Source organism: Astatotilapia calliptera, chromosome 13 (assembly GCF_900246225.1).
Source record: "Astatotilapia calliptera chromosome 13, fAstCal1.2, whole genome shotgun sequence".
In the NCBI taxonomy this organism is placed as follows: domain Eukaryota; kingdom Metazoa; phylum Chordata; class Actinopteri; order Cichliformes; family Cichlidae; genus Astatotilapia; species Astatotilapia calliptera.
The window spans coordinates 26,398,318-26,415,002 of record NC_039314.1 but is presented as its reverse complement, the minus strand read 5'-3'; the positions used below and the strand labels follow the sequence as shown (position 1 = coordinate 26,415,002).

The following is a 16,685-nucleotide window of genomic DNA, read 5'->3' as shown; positions in this document are numbered from 1 at the left end:
GGCATACTAACATTTTCTGGCACCAAAAGCATTTGAAATAGTGTAATATGTGTCGTAAAACATACTAAATATTTTTTAAAGAGGCCGTTTTGATATTAGAATGGACCTACAATGGCCTGCAGTACTACAAACAGGAAGGACAGATAGACACTTGCTAGCCAACATTTTATAACAGTGTGCCAAGAATATAAAACCACTTGAACATGTAGCAAACACATTTATCCAGCTAGGATCTGGGGCTATATTCCAGAGAGCAGGTTTAAAAAATCCTGACTAGAAATGAGAAACTGAATTTCCAGAAAAACTGATCAGCTTGCAGAACCTCAGTTTTAATTCAGCTGTAAAGGGCAAATAAATGTGTTTGAGTGTGGACCATGAGCCCCATAGAAACAAATAAATAATACACAAGGGAAAATGAGTCATCGTAATCAGCATTCTCCACTCAGTCAGCATTTATCTGCACTCAATTTAACTCTATAAATAAAGCAGGAGTCAACCAAATTTTTCATGTGATTCTTGAGTTGAATTCAGCTGTAACTTGAGAAGACCTTGTTCGTAGATCGTATATGTTTGAAATTTCATACATACGTGATCACTACAGTAAGAGGCTGACAGCCTGATGCAAACTAAACAAACAAAAGTAACAAATTAATATCAAAATGGCAACTTTGTGACTGCAGAAATGAAAAAGAGCCTCGGTCAGCTGGTTCAGTTGCAGCTTCAGAAGAGGAGTCAGAGAGAAGTTCTGTTTAATAAAGAAAACCTGCCAGTAAGCTAGGATCACAGAAACTGTTACCCTGGTAACAGACTCAAAATGTAAGCTAAACCTAAATTTAAGGCTCACAGTAATTTTATTAATAGTTGAATCACAGAAAAGTTTATAATAAAAAAAAGATCAATTACAATTTCTATATGAGGCCTTTGTTTTGATTTTTAATTTTAATCTTAATTTCGAAAGCATGTAACTGTTACATTAAATAATCAAACCTTCAGGGATACAGTGGATTTAAAGACTGAGTCACAAATCCTGCTGCTCTGTACTTTCTCCCACAGACGCTTCATTCAGCACATTCAGATAAACACCACTGAAAAGACTCCAGTACATCCTGATTTTCCTTCATTTCTGATACACCTTTTGATTTTGTTGCTTTAATAACATAAAACAACAGATTCACACTAGCAGTTTCCATTTTACAAGAGGCTGATGTGTAGAAAACCTCAGTAATAACTTAACCTGATCATCATTTTAAAACAAAATCAGTACTTCTTTTATTAGTTTAGCATTAGGATACAGTGAAAATGAGTCAAACTCATCATGTCAGGGACTGGAAAATGAAACTAACTTGCTTTGGCGCTTTCAGATTATGAAGGAATTTCAATAACAGAGAAGGAGCTCCTTAACAATCCAACACAGAAAAACATCCATGAAATGTTTCTAATAATGTTGTCCATCAATTCAGAGAAACGCAGTTAGGTCTGTTTAGCCTAGCTGCATTCTCTTTTGTCCTCCGAGAGGAAAAGAGCTAGAGGTCACGAGGGGCCTGAAGGTGCTTCTGCTTTGCCTTTTTTTGTGGGGTCCATAACAGTTCCTTCATACGCGACCTTGTTTTTGATGCCTTCCTGTATCAGCCTCTGCTGCACACGGAGCTTAGCATTGTTCATCCTGCAATAAAACCTTAACAGTGGGAAGAAACAGGAGCATTCCAGTTACACAACAAAGTAGTAAACAAGCTAGACAGGCGAGAAAGAGCCAAAACAGAAATGTTTATTCTGACTAAAACGTGAAAGGCACTGAAGAAAAATTGTGTCCTTAAGACCTACCAGGACCCGAGTGTGGTGACCATAAAACCCGCAAATCCCACATCAAAAGACCTCTTCACCCGACCTGAGGAAAACAAGAAAACGAGTCAGATAACTATAAGACGAACTGGAATAACTTTTGTTTACTTGCATTTCTGTTTAAAGGGACTACCATAAAATGTGTATTAAGGTTTGGATACATCAAGAGGTTTTGGCTTTGCATGATGAACTGTACAAGAAAATTATAGTAAATTACTCCACATGTGAACCGTGACACACGTCCCCTCTGATGCTGCGTCAGGAAGGGTACTGCATGTTGTGCCAAAAGGTGATTTACGTTATTTGCCAAAAAAATGATTGCCTGTATTTAAACTGTTCTAAGTGACTTGTTGGCCTATAATCTGTGATATGTTTGCCAAATAGATTACTCGTGAAACATATAAAGTCATTTTGAGTCGCAAACAGCATCCCTCTCACAAGGTGGAAGCTGCGATCAGATTTTGGCAAAGTGATTATTAGATTTTCTGTTTTTATCCAGATAAAGTCACATTGTTATCAAAAAGTATTTTTTAAAGTACTGTATTGATTATAATGTAGATACAGTAATGCAGCGTCATAAAAATAATTACAAAACACAACCTTTCTTTATTTTGTGCATATCCCCTTTATAAACCCTGTTGACTACAGTTACCTGCTGTAGCGACCTCTTGTGGCAAGGGAGCATCCAAAAGTAACTGTACTTTAACATTTGAGTGACAGTAATAAAAACAATCAAGCAGTAAATTCAGAGACATTTCAGACTCAAGACTCACTAGTAGCCAGAAAATAAAGCAGCCCAGCAGCTACTGAGCCTCCAGCTCCATGCAGGATGGCCTCCCTGGCACAAGGAGTGTTCTGGACATCCAGGATCCCCAGCAGCCTCAGACCCTGAAGAACAGACAGTAAAGACATACACGTTGATCTTAATTCCTTCCAAAAACGAATTCCATCTTTGTCTATAAATGCTTTACAATGTTGTGTGAACACTGTGTTTGTCAGTTAGGAAATAATCAGATGTTCATGGTGACCAACAGGCACCTACAACATTTTCCCCACACTGGGTAGAAATCCATTGATGCCAAAAAGAATATCTTTACAGTTTATTGCACGTTAATGTTTTCCAGTACTCACAGTCACACCACTCACAGTCCATTGTTTTTTATTCATTTAAATGTGTTGTTGTGAACACAGACAGGCGTTTTACAGAAATATTGAATAATAGGGTCAATAATCCGTAAGCCGAAGTTTTCGGATTGCCATACTGTTTAAGAAAATCGTTGCCTCACTAACAGGGATGCTGGTTTCATGTCTGCTACTTAAAGTTAATCTTTAAGCACCAAATTTCCAAATCGGGTCTTGTCTCACGAAGGTTATGTATCATCCAGCTGTCCTCTTTAACTGCTGCTTAATTTAAACGTTTGGCCTGTTGTCATTACTCGAATTGAGCTCTTTGTTAACTTATATTTTCCTCATTTTCTCCTACAGTTCAAATTAAACAAGCTAAATCAAATCGGCTGATGTTGACCTTCTGCAAACACCAATGCGTTTCCGCCGCGATTCCATCGAGTCCCTTCGAGTTCTCACCTTGGTCTGAGTCTCCCTATCTTCTCCTGCCATATAGCCGCCGTATTTGTGTCCTTCTTCAACGTGCAAGTTCAATTTATATTAAAAACATATAATCACTTTCGTAACAACATTGCCTCTATACGCATGCGTCGTACCTGTCGAATGGTCCGTTCCCTATAAGTCGCCGACTCAAACGTACTAAAGATGTGTGGTTCCGGCGTCTGCAAAAAATGATTTCCTGTTGTTTTTCTGTGTTTTTCACGTCTAATATCGCTACTTAGTAGTGAACAGGATTTATAAAGGGGTTAGATATAAAACGTCAGTAATGACATGTTTAGCAAGTATCTTTATGACTCTTCATTACTGTGCCTACATTGTAATCAACCCAGGCCTTTTCGGTCACTTAAAATATGAACTGTGATGTTATTTGTTTTATTTATTTATTTATTTTCTACTATTTCTGTTGCCCTCTTTGCCAATTTTTTGAATTTTTTTCCCATGATAAATGAAAGATATATAAAACTGACTGACAAAAAATGATTGCAGTAGTGTTTACTACAGGCTATTTGCCAATATAAGCAGATATATATATATATTAAAAAAACTAAAAAAACTAAATAAACAGAGAACATTGACATTTGCAATCACTTTTCAGCTTGTAGATGTGCCTATTTGCTTTAAGGAAAAAAAAACTCCAGTAAACTGGTTGAAGACAATGTGTTCTAAATACAGACTGTGCTGCCTTGTTTTATGTGTTATAGAAAATGGATACAGTAAATAAATGGTTAATTAGTTAAATGGAAAAGAAACTGAAGTCACACTGCTGTGTCATCCTAACCTATCACAAACATTAATCCTGACGGGAATTATGTGACAGGGTAAACGTTTCCATTAAACAACATCAAACAGGAAGCCTGCATGTCACAATGATCCCCCATTTAAAAACAAGGTTATTTCACTACATCCGCAACAGATTAGCAGTCATCCTGTTTTGTTGGTAATTATTATTATTACATCACTTTAGGAGTCTGATTGAATATCACAAAAATGAAAGAGGAAGATTAAAGACTTGAGCACTGTACCTATAACAGGGGGAGTGACTAGAAAGAAGAGGTGTAGACTAATAAACAGTGTAAAACATTGTTTAAAGTTTGTGTCAAATATATTATAAAAGTTATTTGAACAGATTTTTAAGCATTCTCTGAACCGACTTTTATTTTTAATAGTTAAAGCGAAGACTGCATGTTTAGAACTGGGTGAAAACCATTTACATTTTTGGTGCTTCTGTGTCAAAAAAGGTTTTAAAAATAAATTTTCCTCTTAAAATTATATTTCTGCCAGCTTGTGAGTAAAAAAAAAAAAGGTTTAAATGTTTTATCCTTCTAATAAAAACAGGTAGTAGGGATTAACACTGATATCCTATACGAGTTTGTTTGGTACTAGATACTTGACTCCTGTGTCCTTTATAAAGCTGGGCAGCTTACCTCCAGACACTGCCTGCAGCCACCGGAGAGGTAAGACATGCTGCTCTTACTAGCAGACAGATGATTTATATGAATGCTGTTTAAATGTGGAGGGCTATATAGATATTTACATATCTATATTATTAGCTTTAAAACTTTATTCTGTATTCCAGCTCCAGTATTATAAACACGGAGCTCAAGAAATTGAAATTGTTAATAGAAAAGCTGGTGTTTTTGCAGTATATGCTGACCTAATTAATAGATATTAGATGAGTTATTAATGATTTATGTGCATATATTTTATGTTTTACTTATGTATAGATATGTTAGTGACACAGATTTACACCAGGGATAGTGGTGTAACACCCAATTAAAGGCTTATTCTTTATTTAATCTGAAACATGAACACAATAAGGGGACAATACCTTTTAATTTTCTCACTGAAACTAGAATTACACCCAATATAGTCTAAAAATTATTTTGTACAATGCCCCCCATCATTATGTTTGCTAGCTGAAAAGTCTTAAGGAATAATTAACTAAGTGACTAACTAATGCAACTTGACGCCTACAGAATGATGGCACAGATTAGCAGAATGCTCCTTGCACTGATGTTGAGTTTGTTTGTTGGAGCTTCAACTTTCATCTTATCTCCTGCAGGTAAGAGAACTGTATGATTATTGTAGGAAGCTTATATTGATCTAAGATGTTATTGGAAATATTGTGAAAAAGGCGGAGGATTCTCTCATTCTTATATTAAAAATGCTGATAACATATATTTATATGTGTGCAAGGCTTTTATAAAGGAAATGTATAATAATAGAAAACAAACAAACAAAAATATAGAATTAATGGTTGTGTTCCAGTTGTGTTGTTCCAGTTTTGTACATAAAAACAAATTTAAAAGCTACATGACATCCTGTATTACCACAAACATCACAAACACCAAAATCTGTAACAAGTTTTAGGCTTTTATTTTTGGAACCAAATAAAAACTTATTCCACCATCAGCGGCCTTCCAGCTGCCGCCCTGTCAGCTCATCAACCAGACAGTGTCTCTGGAGAAGGAGGGCTGTCCCAGCTGTCATCCAGTGGAGACAACCATCTGCAGTGGACACTGCATCACCAAGGTAATGTGGTTCATGAGTGTAAAGGAGAGAAATATAAACCAAAAAGAATTTCAAAGCTGCAAAAATCAGGAGATAAAAACAAATCATTTGGAGGCCCAAAACCAAAAAATAATACAATCAAGGCTTATTTGATTCTTTACAAAAACATATGAGGTAACACTTTATACCCCGACCTGCAAATAAGGCACAAGTGTTCTGTACTTATGTGCATCTTGAAGGCAACAAGTCAGGTTTTTGCAAGAAACAATGAAACATGTACACTGTAAGTACCCCGCACTTGCCTACAAATTGCAAGTGTAGGGTACTTGCACCGTAGTCACTCCATAACATAACGTGCACCCCAGAAAGTACAGGGTACTTACAAGTGTTACCACATATTAATATCAGACTCTTTTCTTTTTTCTACATTTTCAGCTGCTGGTTACAGACACCACCTATACTGACTGGTGTTACAGTCCACATGCTATGCACTGATACACATTATGCAAAACTTCCACTTCATGCGTATACAAATTGGGAAAATATTCTGAGCAAGTCAGTCATGGTGCCTCTAAAGCTTATCAGTCAGCAAAAACTAATACCTGTATAACTGCATAATCTGTGGTTTAAAAAAATACGTGCTATTAAGAATGTGTTAGCTGCCGCTTCAAGCTATTTTCAATTTCAATTGATGTGTCTGTGGCTTTTATTGTGGTGAAATCAGGAAGGTTAAGTTTAAGTACTCCTGAAGTCACAAACATGCTGCCAGCTGCTGTTTGCAGTAAAGTCAAGCTGTGTGTCTAGTATATTTACCATGTGACTCCAGACCTTTATTATAAACATGTAAGTGACTAAACTGGGAAGAAAGTCAGTGCATTTCACCTGTATCTGTGTCACAGATACTAAAAACTTTCTGGTTTCTCAGCAAAAGTAAAGGAATATATTAAATTTCAATTCTATTTAATTTATATAGCAACAAATCACAAGAAACAGTCACCCCAAGGTGCTTTATATAATAAGGCAAAAACCCCAATAATAATACAGACAAAATTCCACCAATTAGATGACCCCCCCTTAGAGCAAGCACTTAGTGACAGTGGGGAGAAAGAACTCCCTTTTAACAGGAATAAAACTCCAGGAGTTCCAGGCTCAGGGAGGGACAGCGATCTGCTGTGACTGGTTTGGGGTGAGGGGAGGAAGACAGGAAAAAAGACACACTGTGGAAAAGAGCCAAAGATTAATAATAAATAATGATTAAAAGCAGAGTGGAGCATAAGAAAATAAATCCAATAAAACCACATCATGGGAAGCCTCTCTGGCAGGCTAGACCTATTGTAGTGTAACTAAGGAAGGATTCAGTCACCTGATCCAGCCCAACTATATGCTTTATGAAAAGAAAAAACCCAAAAGGTTTAAGCCCTAAAAGTAGAGAGTGTGTCTGACTCTGGTTGCACAGAAGAGGGCCCCGAAAGCTGAAGGCTCTGCCTCCCTTTCTACTTTTAAAAATCCCTCAGAACCAAAAGTAAATTTTACGACTTTATGGTGTACATTTGTGAGTTATACCAGGGAGTCCATTGGTTCTAAATTTGAGGAGCACATGCAGACTTGAACGCACCGAAGATGTAACACTATTAACAAGATAATCAACCTCTGTGGGAGTAGCGTTTAGGTAGCTCCCCTGCACTGTGTTGGCACATGGTTCATTGAAAGCATCAACTTTCCCTCACTGTGATGCACAACAGTTTAACAGTAAGACTTTATGCCTAAAACCAGGACTTTGAAACTTCATTTAACATTTTAGGTGAATTTCTTGTTTAAAAACAGTTGTCTGTGAAGGTTCTCAGTCATCCAGGTCATCGTAGTCAAAGGAGCTTGCAAAAGAAAAGCTTTAACTTTAACTTCTTTAACTTAAAGAAGTCCAGACGCTTTTCTTTTGCAAGCTCCTTTAAAAACAGTTGCTTCTGTAGTGTTATAACAACATTTTTGTAAGGACACTGTTTTCATTTCCCCTCCCTTTAGGACCCTGTCATCAAGATACCATTCAGCAATGTGTACCAGCATGTGTGCACATACCGGGACCTGTACTATAAAACATTTGAGCTTCCTGACTGCCCACCTGGTGTAGACCCGATCGTCACCTACCCTGTGGCTTTGAATTGCCACTGCGGTCGCTGTGCCATGGACACATCTGACTGCACCTTTGAGAGCCTGCAACCTGACTTCTGCATGAATGACATCCCTTTCTACTATTAAAAGAAGCTCAATCATATTTAAACACATTATACAGAGTATACGGAAGCTGCCCTGTTGTTTAGAATCAACCAGTAAAATATGTTTCTGCTATCGAAATAAACACATGATGAATATTTCTCTCAAACAGTGTCTTAAAAAAAGATAAAAGGTAACTGACGCCTGACATCTGAAAATTGACTCCACAGCTGGAGTAACTTTAACGTTCCTCATATCTTAAGGCCAGCAGACATTCAAAATGACATCTGTGTAAAATTTACATGGAAAAAAGTTATTTCTGTAAAGTGATATATAACCCAATTCAACAGTTTATGAAGAATTTATGTCCCATTGCTAGTTTCAAGTCTTACTGATGTGACATGATGCATTCACTTCATAAACTGTGGATCCGATTACAGTCAGCCTTAGTAACTCTAATTTGTGACTCTAATTGAATTTTATCTACTTTAATTGGACATTAAAGTAGGCGAGAAAACTACATTGAAGACGGTTGAGCTGGCTCACAGTAAATGATGTGATGTGCACATTTAAACACAAGATCCAGAAGTCCATTCCAAAAGGTTTGTCTGTGTCAATTAATCAGGATTTGGTGTTCTTAATGGATGGATGATTAAGTGGATGGGTGGTGCACCATGTACATCTACTTGTATGGTCTTTGCCTGTAAGAGCTCCGTTGCCTGCTTATATTGCTTTGAGTAATCACACTTTCATATCTGAAGATAAGGGTATCAACTTGACAAAAATGTTCAATGTGTATTTTTCTTCCTGCGGGTTGTTTTGTGATTACAGTGAATAGAAGTGGCTCAGGTGACTCACCAAGAGACGTTATAATGCCCATCCCAGTGTTGTCCTTACTGTGGCAGTAAGGACAACGCTGTGCTCTCTTAGTTCCATGCTGAAGCTTTTCTCTAGGTCTGAGAAGGACCTAGAGTCAGATCCAATGCAGATGTGTGGTTTTACTTTGGAGAAGCACTTTAGTTAGGGGACTGTGCAAATGGGGGTAGCATTACTTAAATTTATCCAGATAACTCTGTGCAGCAACATTAATTAAGTCAGAGGTGAATGTACTGTCAATTGAAACCCCAGAGTCTTTTTTTTAACTTAGTTCTTTGTCCTCTCTCTGCTGGTAAAGATGTCGAAAGGCCACAGAATGCTAGATAAAGCTAGATAAAATGCATCATCCTTCATCAAAGATGAATTGGTCCAAATGCTCATTTTGTGGTTTCAGAAATGGGATTTCACAAACCAGTGGACAACATCATGCTGACTATGTCCATGTTTTATAAACAGCCTATGACCATGTCATGGAAAAAGGTGAGTAGTGTTAAAGAACAGAAGCAATAATAAGACAAAAGAATTAACAAACACTTTTTTGTACCAAAGCTATAATATGTTGTTAAACTTCTAGTTTTATTACAAGCATTTATCTCAAGCTAAACAGTGGTGTCTAAAGAGAAAATGTATATTCCTTGACTGGTTGGTGAGTGGTTGCTAGCTGTTGATAAAAATGGTCGCTAAGAGGATTTTGGACAAAAAACCTTGTTATTGCTTGGCTTGCCAGCAGATTGCCACTGATTGTCTCTTGTAATTTAGATAAAAGTATCCAACTTTTCTGCAAACACTCTCCAACAAGTCACAAAGTGGCAGTGAAAGTTGAAAAAGTTTATGTAAACTGGAAATGAAGACCGTTCACTGGTACTGCAGTGATTTCCAGGTTACATTACATTTTTCATATTTTTATCAGTTTTTTTGGTAATTGGCAAGTATTTGCAAAGAAGTTACTTTTTTCCATGCTTCCACTTTTTCCCCTATGGGCAACAATCTGCCTGCAATTACAGCAATCACAAGGAGGCTTTAAATGAAGCATATCCTTTTGTGCCCTACAGTATTTCACGTAGCAACCTGCAGGAACCACTCACCAACTGATTTGGGAATACACATTTTTCTTCATGAGCTGGGGCTGCCAGAGGATCACTGACTGATGTCTGGGCATGTGATCAAGGCCTTAGTGAGATGTTGAGCCCTCTCATGCTGCCATAACGACTTCAAACAAAATAAAGGGCATTTCATTTACAGGTTCCTATTGTAAATTCCTGTGTTTCAAAATAATTTCAAACGCTATAAATTTAAATGCCAGAATATATTCTACAGACTGGGTTTCAGAAAACACATCAGCTTTATTTTAATAAGGAGAGATCAATCAAAGGAACTGAACATGATTTATTAATGTGCAGAATTCAATTTGAGGTATTTGCCAGTTAGACTCTGATAGTCCATCCTGGCAGAATGGAATCGGAGCAGTGATAGGGATTAGGGCAGGACCCCCCGGAGTCTAGACGCTGGTGGTAGAGATGAAGATGGCGGCTTGAATGGATCACCTATTAGTGAAGAAACGATTTGACTTTTACCAATGGGATCTTAATATCATAGCTGTTAACCTCCCTTGTGGCCATAAAACGTGGAAGCTGCAATGCCCATCATGTTGAAAAGAAAGTTCAAGTTCTCTGTTCAGCTAAAAGAGACTTTTTCACTGGGATGTCAGACCTCAGGATCTTAAGCAGAAAAACAGCCAGTTTTTTATTGATGAAAAATGTATTTCTTTATTTCTTTATGTGAAATAATTATGAAAGATAAGCAGTCAGATCAGGGTGTCGCTTCAGAACGCAACAACTGACAGCACCTTGGGTCATCCCTTTGTCGCTGACAATGTACCACCTGTTGGTCTTTTCATCATAGCACTCCACATTGCAGAATGAGCCGCCATTGTGGAAACCTCCAACCACATACAGCTGGTCCTCCAGCACTGCAATGCCGAAGTTTTTGCGAGGGTGTAACATGGGAGCAACGCCAGTGTCTTGTTCTTGGGTCATATGCGATGACACTACGCAACTGAGTGATACCGTTAAAGCCACCAACCTGTGCAGACAAAGGACTTGTTACAGTCTGTAACGTAAAAATGTTCTGTTGTAAAAAAAGTAAATAGGTCTCCAGATTCCAAAATATCTGATTCTAGGGTAATTATAGAAATCACATTCCAATAATCCAGTACATGGTACTTGGAAAATAATACAGACTCCCAAATACAGGTATAGTAAACATTCCATGTTTGAATTTCTGTCCGTAGTAAGAGTATGTTTTAAGCTCTTCTTACTACATAGATTTCGTCATTGTAGGCGACCACGGCTCCCCCAGTCCTCCCGGTTTCCATGGGTGTGATCAGTGTCCACTGGTTGGTGTCAGGGTTGTAGGACTCAGCACATGACAGAGGTTCATCTCCAGTAAGACCACCACAAATGTACACCTAGAAATTAAAATCATGTTTAAGTCAAAATTAATAGAATTAAATGTTTCAGCTTCCAGAAAATACTTAAAAACACTAAAAATGTCTGAAGGTTCTCAGTCATCCATGTCATCGTATTCTAAGGAGCTTGGAAAGAAAAGCATCTGGACTTCTTTAAGTTGCTTGAAGACGTTTCACCTCTCATCCGAGAAGCTTCTTCAGTTCTAAGAGTCAAATGGTGGAGAGTCCCAGATTTAAGCCCTGTGGGAGTGTCCCCCCAAAAGAGACAAAGGACCCCCTGATGATCCTCTACCTAATTACATGAGCCAAGGTGTGAAAGAGGGTGTGGGTCACAATCAGCCAGGGTTTCAGGTGAGCTCATTGTGAAACCTGGCCCCACCCTATCATGTGATTTCCTGAGGTCAGATGGCCCAGGGTGTGAGTGGGCATTAAGGCGTCTGGGAAGCGAACTCAAAACTGGATTATAGATGGCAGACAGTTGGTGTCGTAAACCACCGCCTCTGTTAAAAGATGGTCGCTCACAGTGGTCATAAATGGCTTCTTTCACTCCTCTTTCAAACCATCTGTCCTCTCTGTCCAAAATGTGAACATTGGCATCCTCGAAAGAGTGTCCTTTATCCTTAAGATGCAGATGGACTGCTGAGTCTTGTCCCGTGGAGGTGGCTCTTCTATGTTGTGCCATGCGCTTGTGAAAAACTAAAAATGTTTTCATCAGATTTCTGTGTAGCTACTTTGCATAATAGTAGTAAAAATCTAAAAATGATGGTGTTATCCTAAAACATTTAGTTTTAGCAGAGGTTTGCTGCATTTATTTTCTGTATTTTGCAGACTTGGAAAATATGGATGCAGAAATTGTAAAATTACTATTTTTCACGATCTGAGGGTGAAGTAACCTTAACCTTCTCCCTGAGCTGTTGGATTAATGGTAATAGACATATTTAGTTTTAAAAAATATTATAAAACTGATACAATTCATAAACTATTCATATTTTCCACAGAAAGGTCCAGTGATGATTAAGCCCTCAAGCCGAAAAGTACATTTGCAAATCAGTGCCATGTTAAGCAAAACAAATAAAACAGGAATAAAGAAATTGCAGAGCCATAATATTCTTTTTAAAAAACATATATTTACTGAGATTAAATTAACAAAAAGATCCCAACCAAACCAAGAAAACCAAAACAATACTTTGCAGGATTGTTATAAGTTTGCAAGAAAAAAAGTACCAACCAAGGAAAGAATGTCTTTCTCAATACTCATGACATTATTCTAAAAAAAAAAAATCTTTTTTTAAAAATTACTCCCATTGGCCAGATTTATAAGACTATTAAAAAATGTTTTTTTGCACAGAAGCTCACAGAAAAGTAATATTTTACTGTGCTCTCATGTTCCAGTGCATAAATTCGTTGGTTGGCTGGCTCCAAAAGATAATAAATCCCCATATGTTGTAAATCCAACTACATAGCCTTAAAAATCATTTTTACAGCCAGACACAAAAGACAAAAAAAAAACAAACTAATCCATATGGATAGCGTCCTAGCTAAAATTTGGGTTTGTGACTGCTTTGGGAAGTGTACTGACAGATTAAGGCATTGGCATCTTTTGGTGCATTTCTAATGGAATTATTTGACTGTACATTTTATTGACGCAGCTTGTTAACCAAGGTTGTTAGCATTACCAGTTAACTTTGTCCATCACTTTCTCCACAAAACCAACATGGCAGAGATCTTCCACTACCTCAATTCCACTTACCTTACCGTGTAGTGTTGCAGCACCAGCTTCTGTCCTGGGCTTGTGCATCGATGCAATCATAGTCCACTGGTTGGTGTCAGGCTCATATCGTTCTGCAGTTTTCAGTTTCTTTTGTTTTTGGCACCCTCCCATAGCATATATGCAGCCATTCAGTGTGGCCACACTGAGAAAGCCCCGCTCTTCATGCATCGAGCCCACCTCTGTCCAGGTTTGGCTGGTGAGGCTGAACCTTCTCACATGACTTGAATAGCTTATGAAATCAAAACCTCCGATGCAATAAATACATCCATTGAGGTAAGCACAACCGTAGAATCCCAGAGAAGCATTGTGTCTCCAGCTCAGCGGCACCCAGTGGTCAGCTCGGACATTGTACAACTCAATCTTGTCACTTGGGAAATGACTCACCCATCCACCAACGGCCAATAAGACTTCAGACGGCAGGCGTGTTTGGGTCAGAGGTCTCTCCATATTGGACTCATTTAGCATCTGTATGGCAGTGGTTACCATATTCATGCATGCCGGACTACTACTCACCAGATCATTTCTGCTCACAGTGTCAACCAAGTACTCAGTGGGCATTAATAGTAAGCGGACCTGGATGAAAACAAGAATCATAAGGGAAAAAGGCAAGAAATACAACATTAGACTGTATATAAGAGTTGGACGTAGCCACCATGCCACCACACATTAGTGAAGTATAGCACTATCTCTATAATCAAAATGTCATGGAATCACCCAGATAGCTATGGTAGCTCCTGGCATCGCCTCCAATCAGCTGTGGCATTGCCCTTAAAGACCCTAACATTACCTGTAAAGAGCCACAGCATCACCTGCCAAACAGCAATGGCAGGTCATGGCATTAGCTCCAAACAAGCAGGGGTGCCACAGTCAAGTGTCAATGCCATTATCTAAGCACTGAGTAACCTCCTGCTGTAGAAACAGGTCCCACAATGAGGGTGTGTCCTGTTGTAAATGCCTAAGGACCAGTCAGTAAGTTCTGGCAGAACACTATGGGCATAGTCAACTTTTCTGTCAGAAAAGCTAAAGTGCAGTTCAGACAGATTATCAATAATGCACTTCTGAAACTACAAAACAACGGCCAGTTTTATCTGGACGCAAGTGTAAATAATACTTTGACAATTTATTAAGGACTAAATGATGAGCACCTTCTGATGCACACTCCCAAGTGAATTAGAAATAGCCCCCCCCCCCCGCCAATGTGATTAAGAATGAAGAAGAATGATTTTCCTACATTAACTCTATTACCAAGCCTTAAGTTTGAGTAATTTTGCCATTGCAATTTTAGCTTTTTACACGTCAGCCGTAAAAGGCTGATGGGTGAGCAGGTGGGCGGCCTGGACACCCAACTCTGTAAACACAATAGTGTACAATCAAACTTCTTTTTTTGCATCAGGCATCAAGCTTATGCTTTATTTTTTATTCCTAATTCAAAGTGCTACAGCGGAAGTTACTTTCTATACTTTCAAACTTTACCATTCATTCAACAGCCCCTCACTGAGTAATAAACAAAATAAATGCACTTAGAGGAGGAATTAAATTGATATCCCATTTTCAGTTACCTGCTTGAGCAGTGCGGGCATGTCACACCCACGTTCCACAGGGGAATAGTTGATCCATCTGAGAATGGCCTCAAACACAGTGCTCTCCTGCTTCACATTGAGCTCATCCTTCTCGATAAGATCTGATAGTTGCTGCACAGAGAGCTGCAGGAACTCCAAGGAGAGTGCACCAACCTCTTCAAAGTGATGGAGGATATAGAGATAGGCCTTTCCCCTGAGGTCAGGACAGTTGTGTAAGTGTGCCAGATTGCAGATACTGACGCAGTTATTTACACAAAGCTTCCTCTCCAGGAAGTCGCAGCAGGCTTGAATGACGCCAGTCACGATAAAGTTGTCTGCTTCCACCAACAGCTCCAGTACATTGTCCTCCGTCACCACAACAGATTGGGTATAGGCATATTCCAAAATGAGGCTCATTACTTTTGGAGACACAGTGGGGAAGTTGTAGACCTTGTTTGATGGTAGTGGTTTGTAGCAGAAGAGATCCCTGTGCAGATTCAGATCAACATTTTCACATTGTCTCTCTGTCATGGAACTTAAAAAGTACCTGATGTCATGCAGCTCATAGTTAAATAGCATTTGTAGAATTTTTCAGCTGCATGCTTACTTGAGCAAGCTGTGATCAAAGAGATATGAAATTAAAGTAACAAAAATCTAAAATGACTTGATTTCAAATGGGCAGTCTCCTATTTAAGGTCATCTATTCAGACATGTCCAGAAAAACATTCAGCATTGCTGCTATGTTTAGACAGACAGAAGGATATAGAGTTGTCTAGGCATTGTAGCAAATATTCCTATACAGTAACAGGGTTAGGGCGACAGGGGACAGCAGGCATTAAATAGCTGCAAATATAATAACTGAATTTCACATTATCAAATTTACTGACTAGACAGAATTGGAAAGAGCGGAAATGTCCCACTGCAACAGAAATGGCATATCATTGGCCACCTCTCAGTCTGGCCCTAAATTGATTACCTGCCTATTTAGACATACAATTTCAGCTAAACTGGTGAAGGCACAGCTAATATCACCACTGATGTGGTCCTTTTGGTGCAGGCCAGTTTGTGCACAACTTTATTAGAACTGCTGCTGCTGTTGTCGTGCTGATGAAATATCATGAGAAAGCCAGTTTATAGTGTCTGTAATCTTTCAAACTACCTCTTACAGGCTCATTGTGGAGTCAAACACAAACCTATACTATATGTGTATCCCAACAAACCTCCCAAAATAAATAACTAAATAAAAATACAGGACTGATTTTTTCCCCCTAAAAATTGCTCCAGAACATTTCTAGTGATCAAAAAGTACAGTGTAACATTGAAACCTCCCAATACCTGCTGCACTGTGTTACATGAAAGCTTTGAAGTAGGATAAATGCAGAACCAAACCACAGCCAAACAACACAGGCCTGCTCACCTGAAGTATGCACTGCAGTTGCAGAGGATGATCCTGTGAATTTTAAACTCAACATCTCCAGCTCGGATCACAGAGTCACACAACTGTCCCTCCAGAAAAAGCTCACTAAAGACAGTACTACAGGTGCTGTTCATTATTCAGATGTTACTCAAGATGTTTAAACTTCTCAAAAATCTCCTGTTTAGTGTTTTCCTTTAGAGATCTGCCTACACTTTGTAAGGTACTTTGTCTAAATTACCGATTACGTTAACTTATGCTGCCTGGAAAGTGTCACTAGTCTGTTTATATTTGAAAATCATAGTGCTTCATTCTGTTCTTCCGTTAATTAATCGGGGAAAGGATTACAAATAAACCAAATTGTATTACAAAATCACAATTTCTACCTTAGTAAATTCAATTGTATGTATGACA

General features: G+C 38.4%; 2 protein-coding genes and 1 pseudogene across 2 annotated transcripts; 1 reads left to right on the top strand and 2 right to left on the bottom strand.

The window, feature by feature from the left end:
• Positions 1-387: 387 nt before the first annotated feature.
• On the bottom strand, positions 388-3,592 carry cox20 (cytochrome c oxidase assembly factor COX20). The gene is made up of 4 exons (XM_026190807.1): positions 3,424-3,592; positions 2,613-2,727; positions 1,822-1,885; positions 388-1,675 (listed from the first exon to the last, which is right to left on the bottom strand). The coding sequence occupies exons 1-4, from the start codon at positions 3,454-3,456 to the stop codon at positions 1,531-1,533; spliced, it is 357 nt and encodes a 118-aa protein (XP_026046592.1). The 5' UTR covers positions 3,457-3,592; the 3' UTR covers positions 388-1,530.
• Positions 3,593-5,442: 1,850 nt separating this feature from the next.
• On the top strand, positions 5,443-8,246 carry lhb (luteinizing hormone subunit beta). The gene is made up of 3 exons (XM_026190806.1): positions 5,443-5,527; positions 5,879-5,997; positions 7,996-8,246. Exons 1-3 carry the CDS (start codon positions 5,443-5,445, stop codon positions 8,227-8,229), a joined length of 438 nt encoding a protein of 145 aa, XP_026046591.1. The 3' UTR covers positions 8,230-8,246.
• Positions 8,247-10,847: 2,601 nt separating this feature from the next.
• On the bottom strand, positions 10,848-16,648 carry LOC113035043 (kelch-like protein 10; annotated as a pseudogene).
• Between the last annotated feature and the right edge of the window lie 37 nt (positions 16,649-16,685).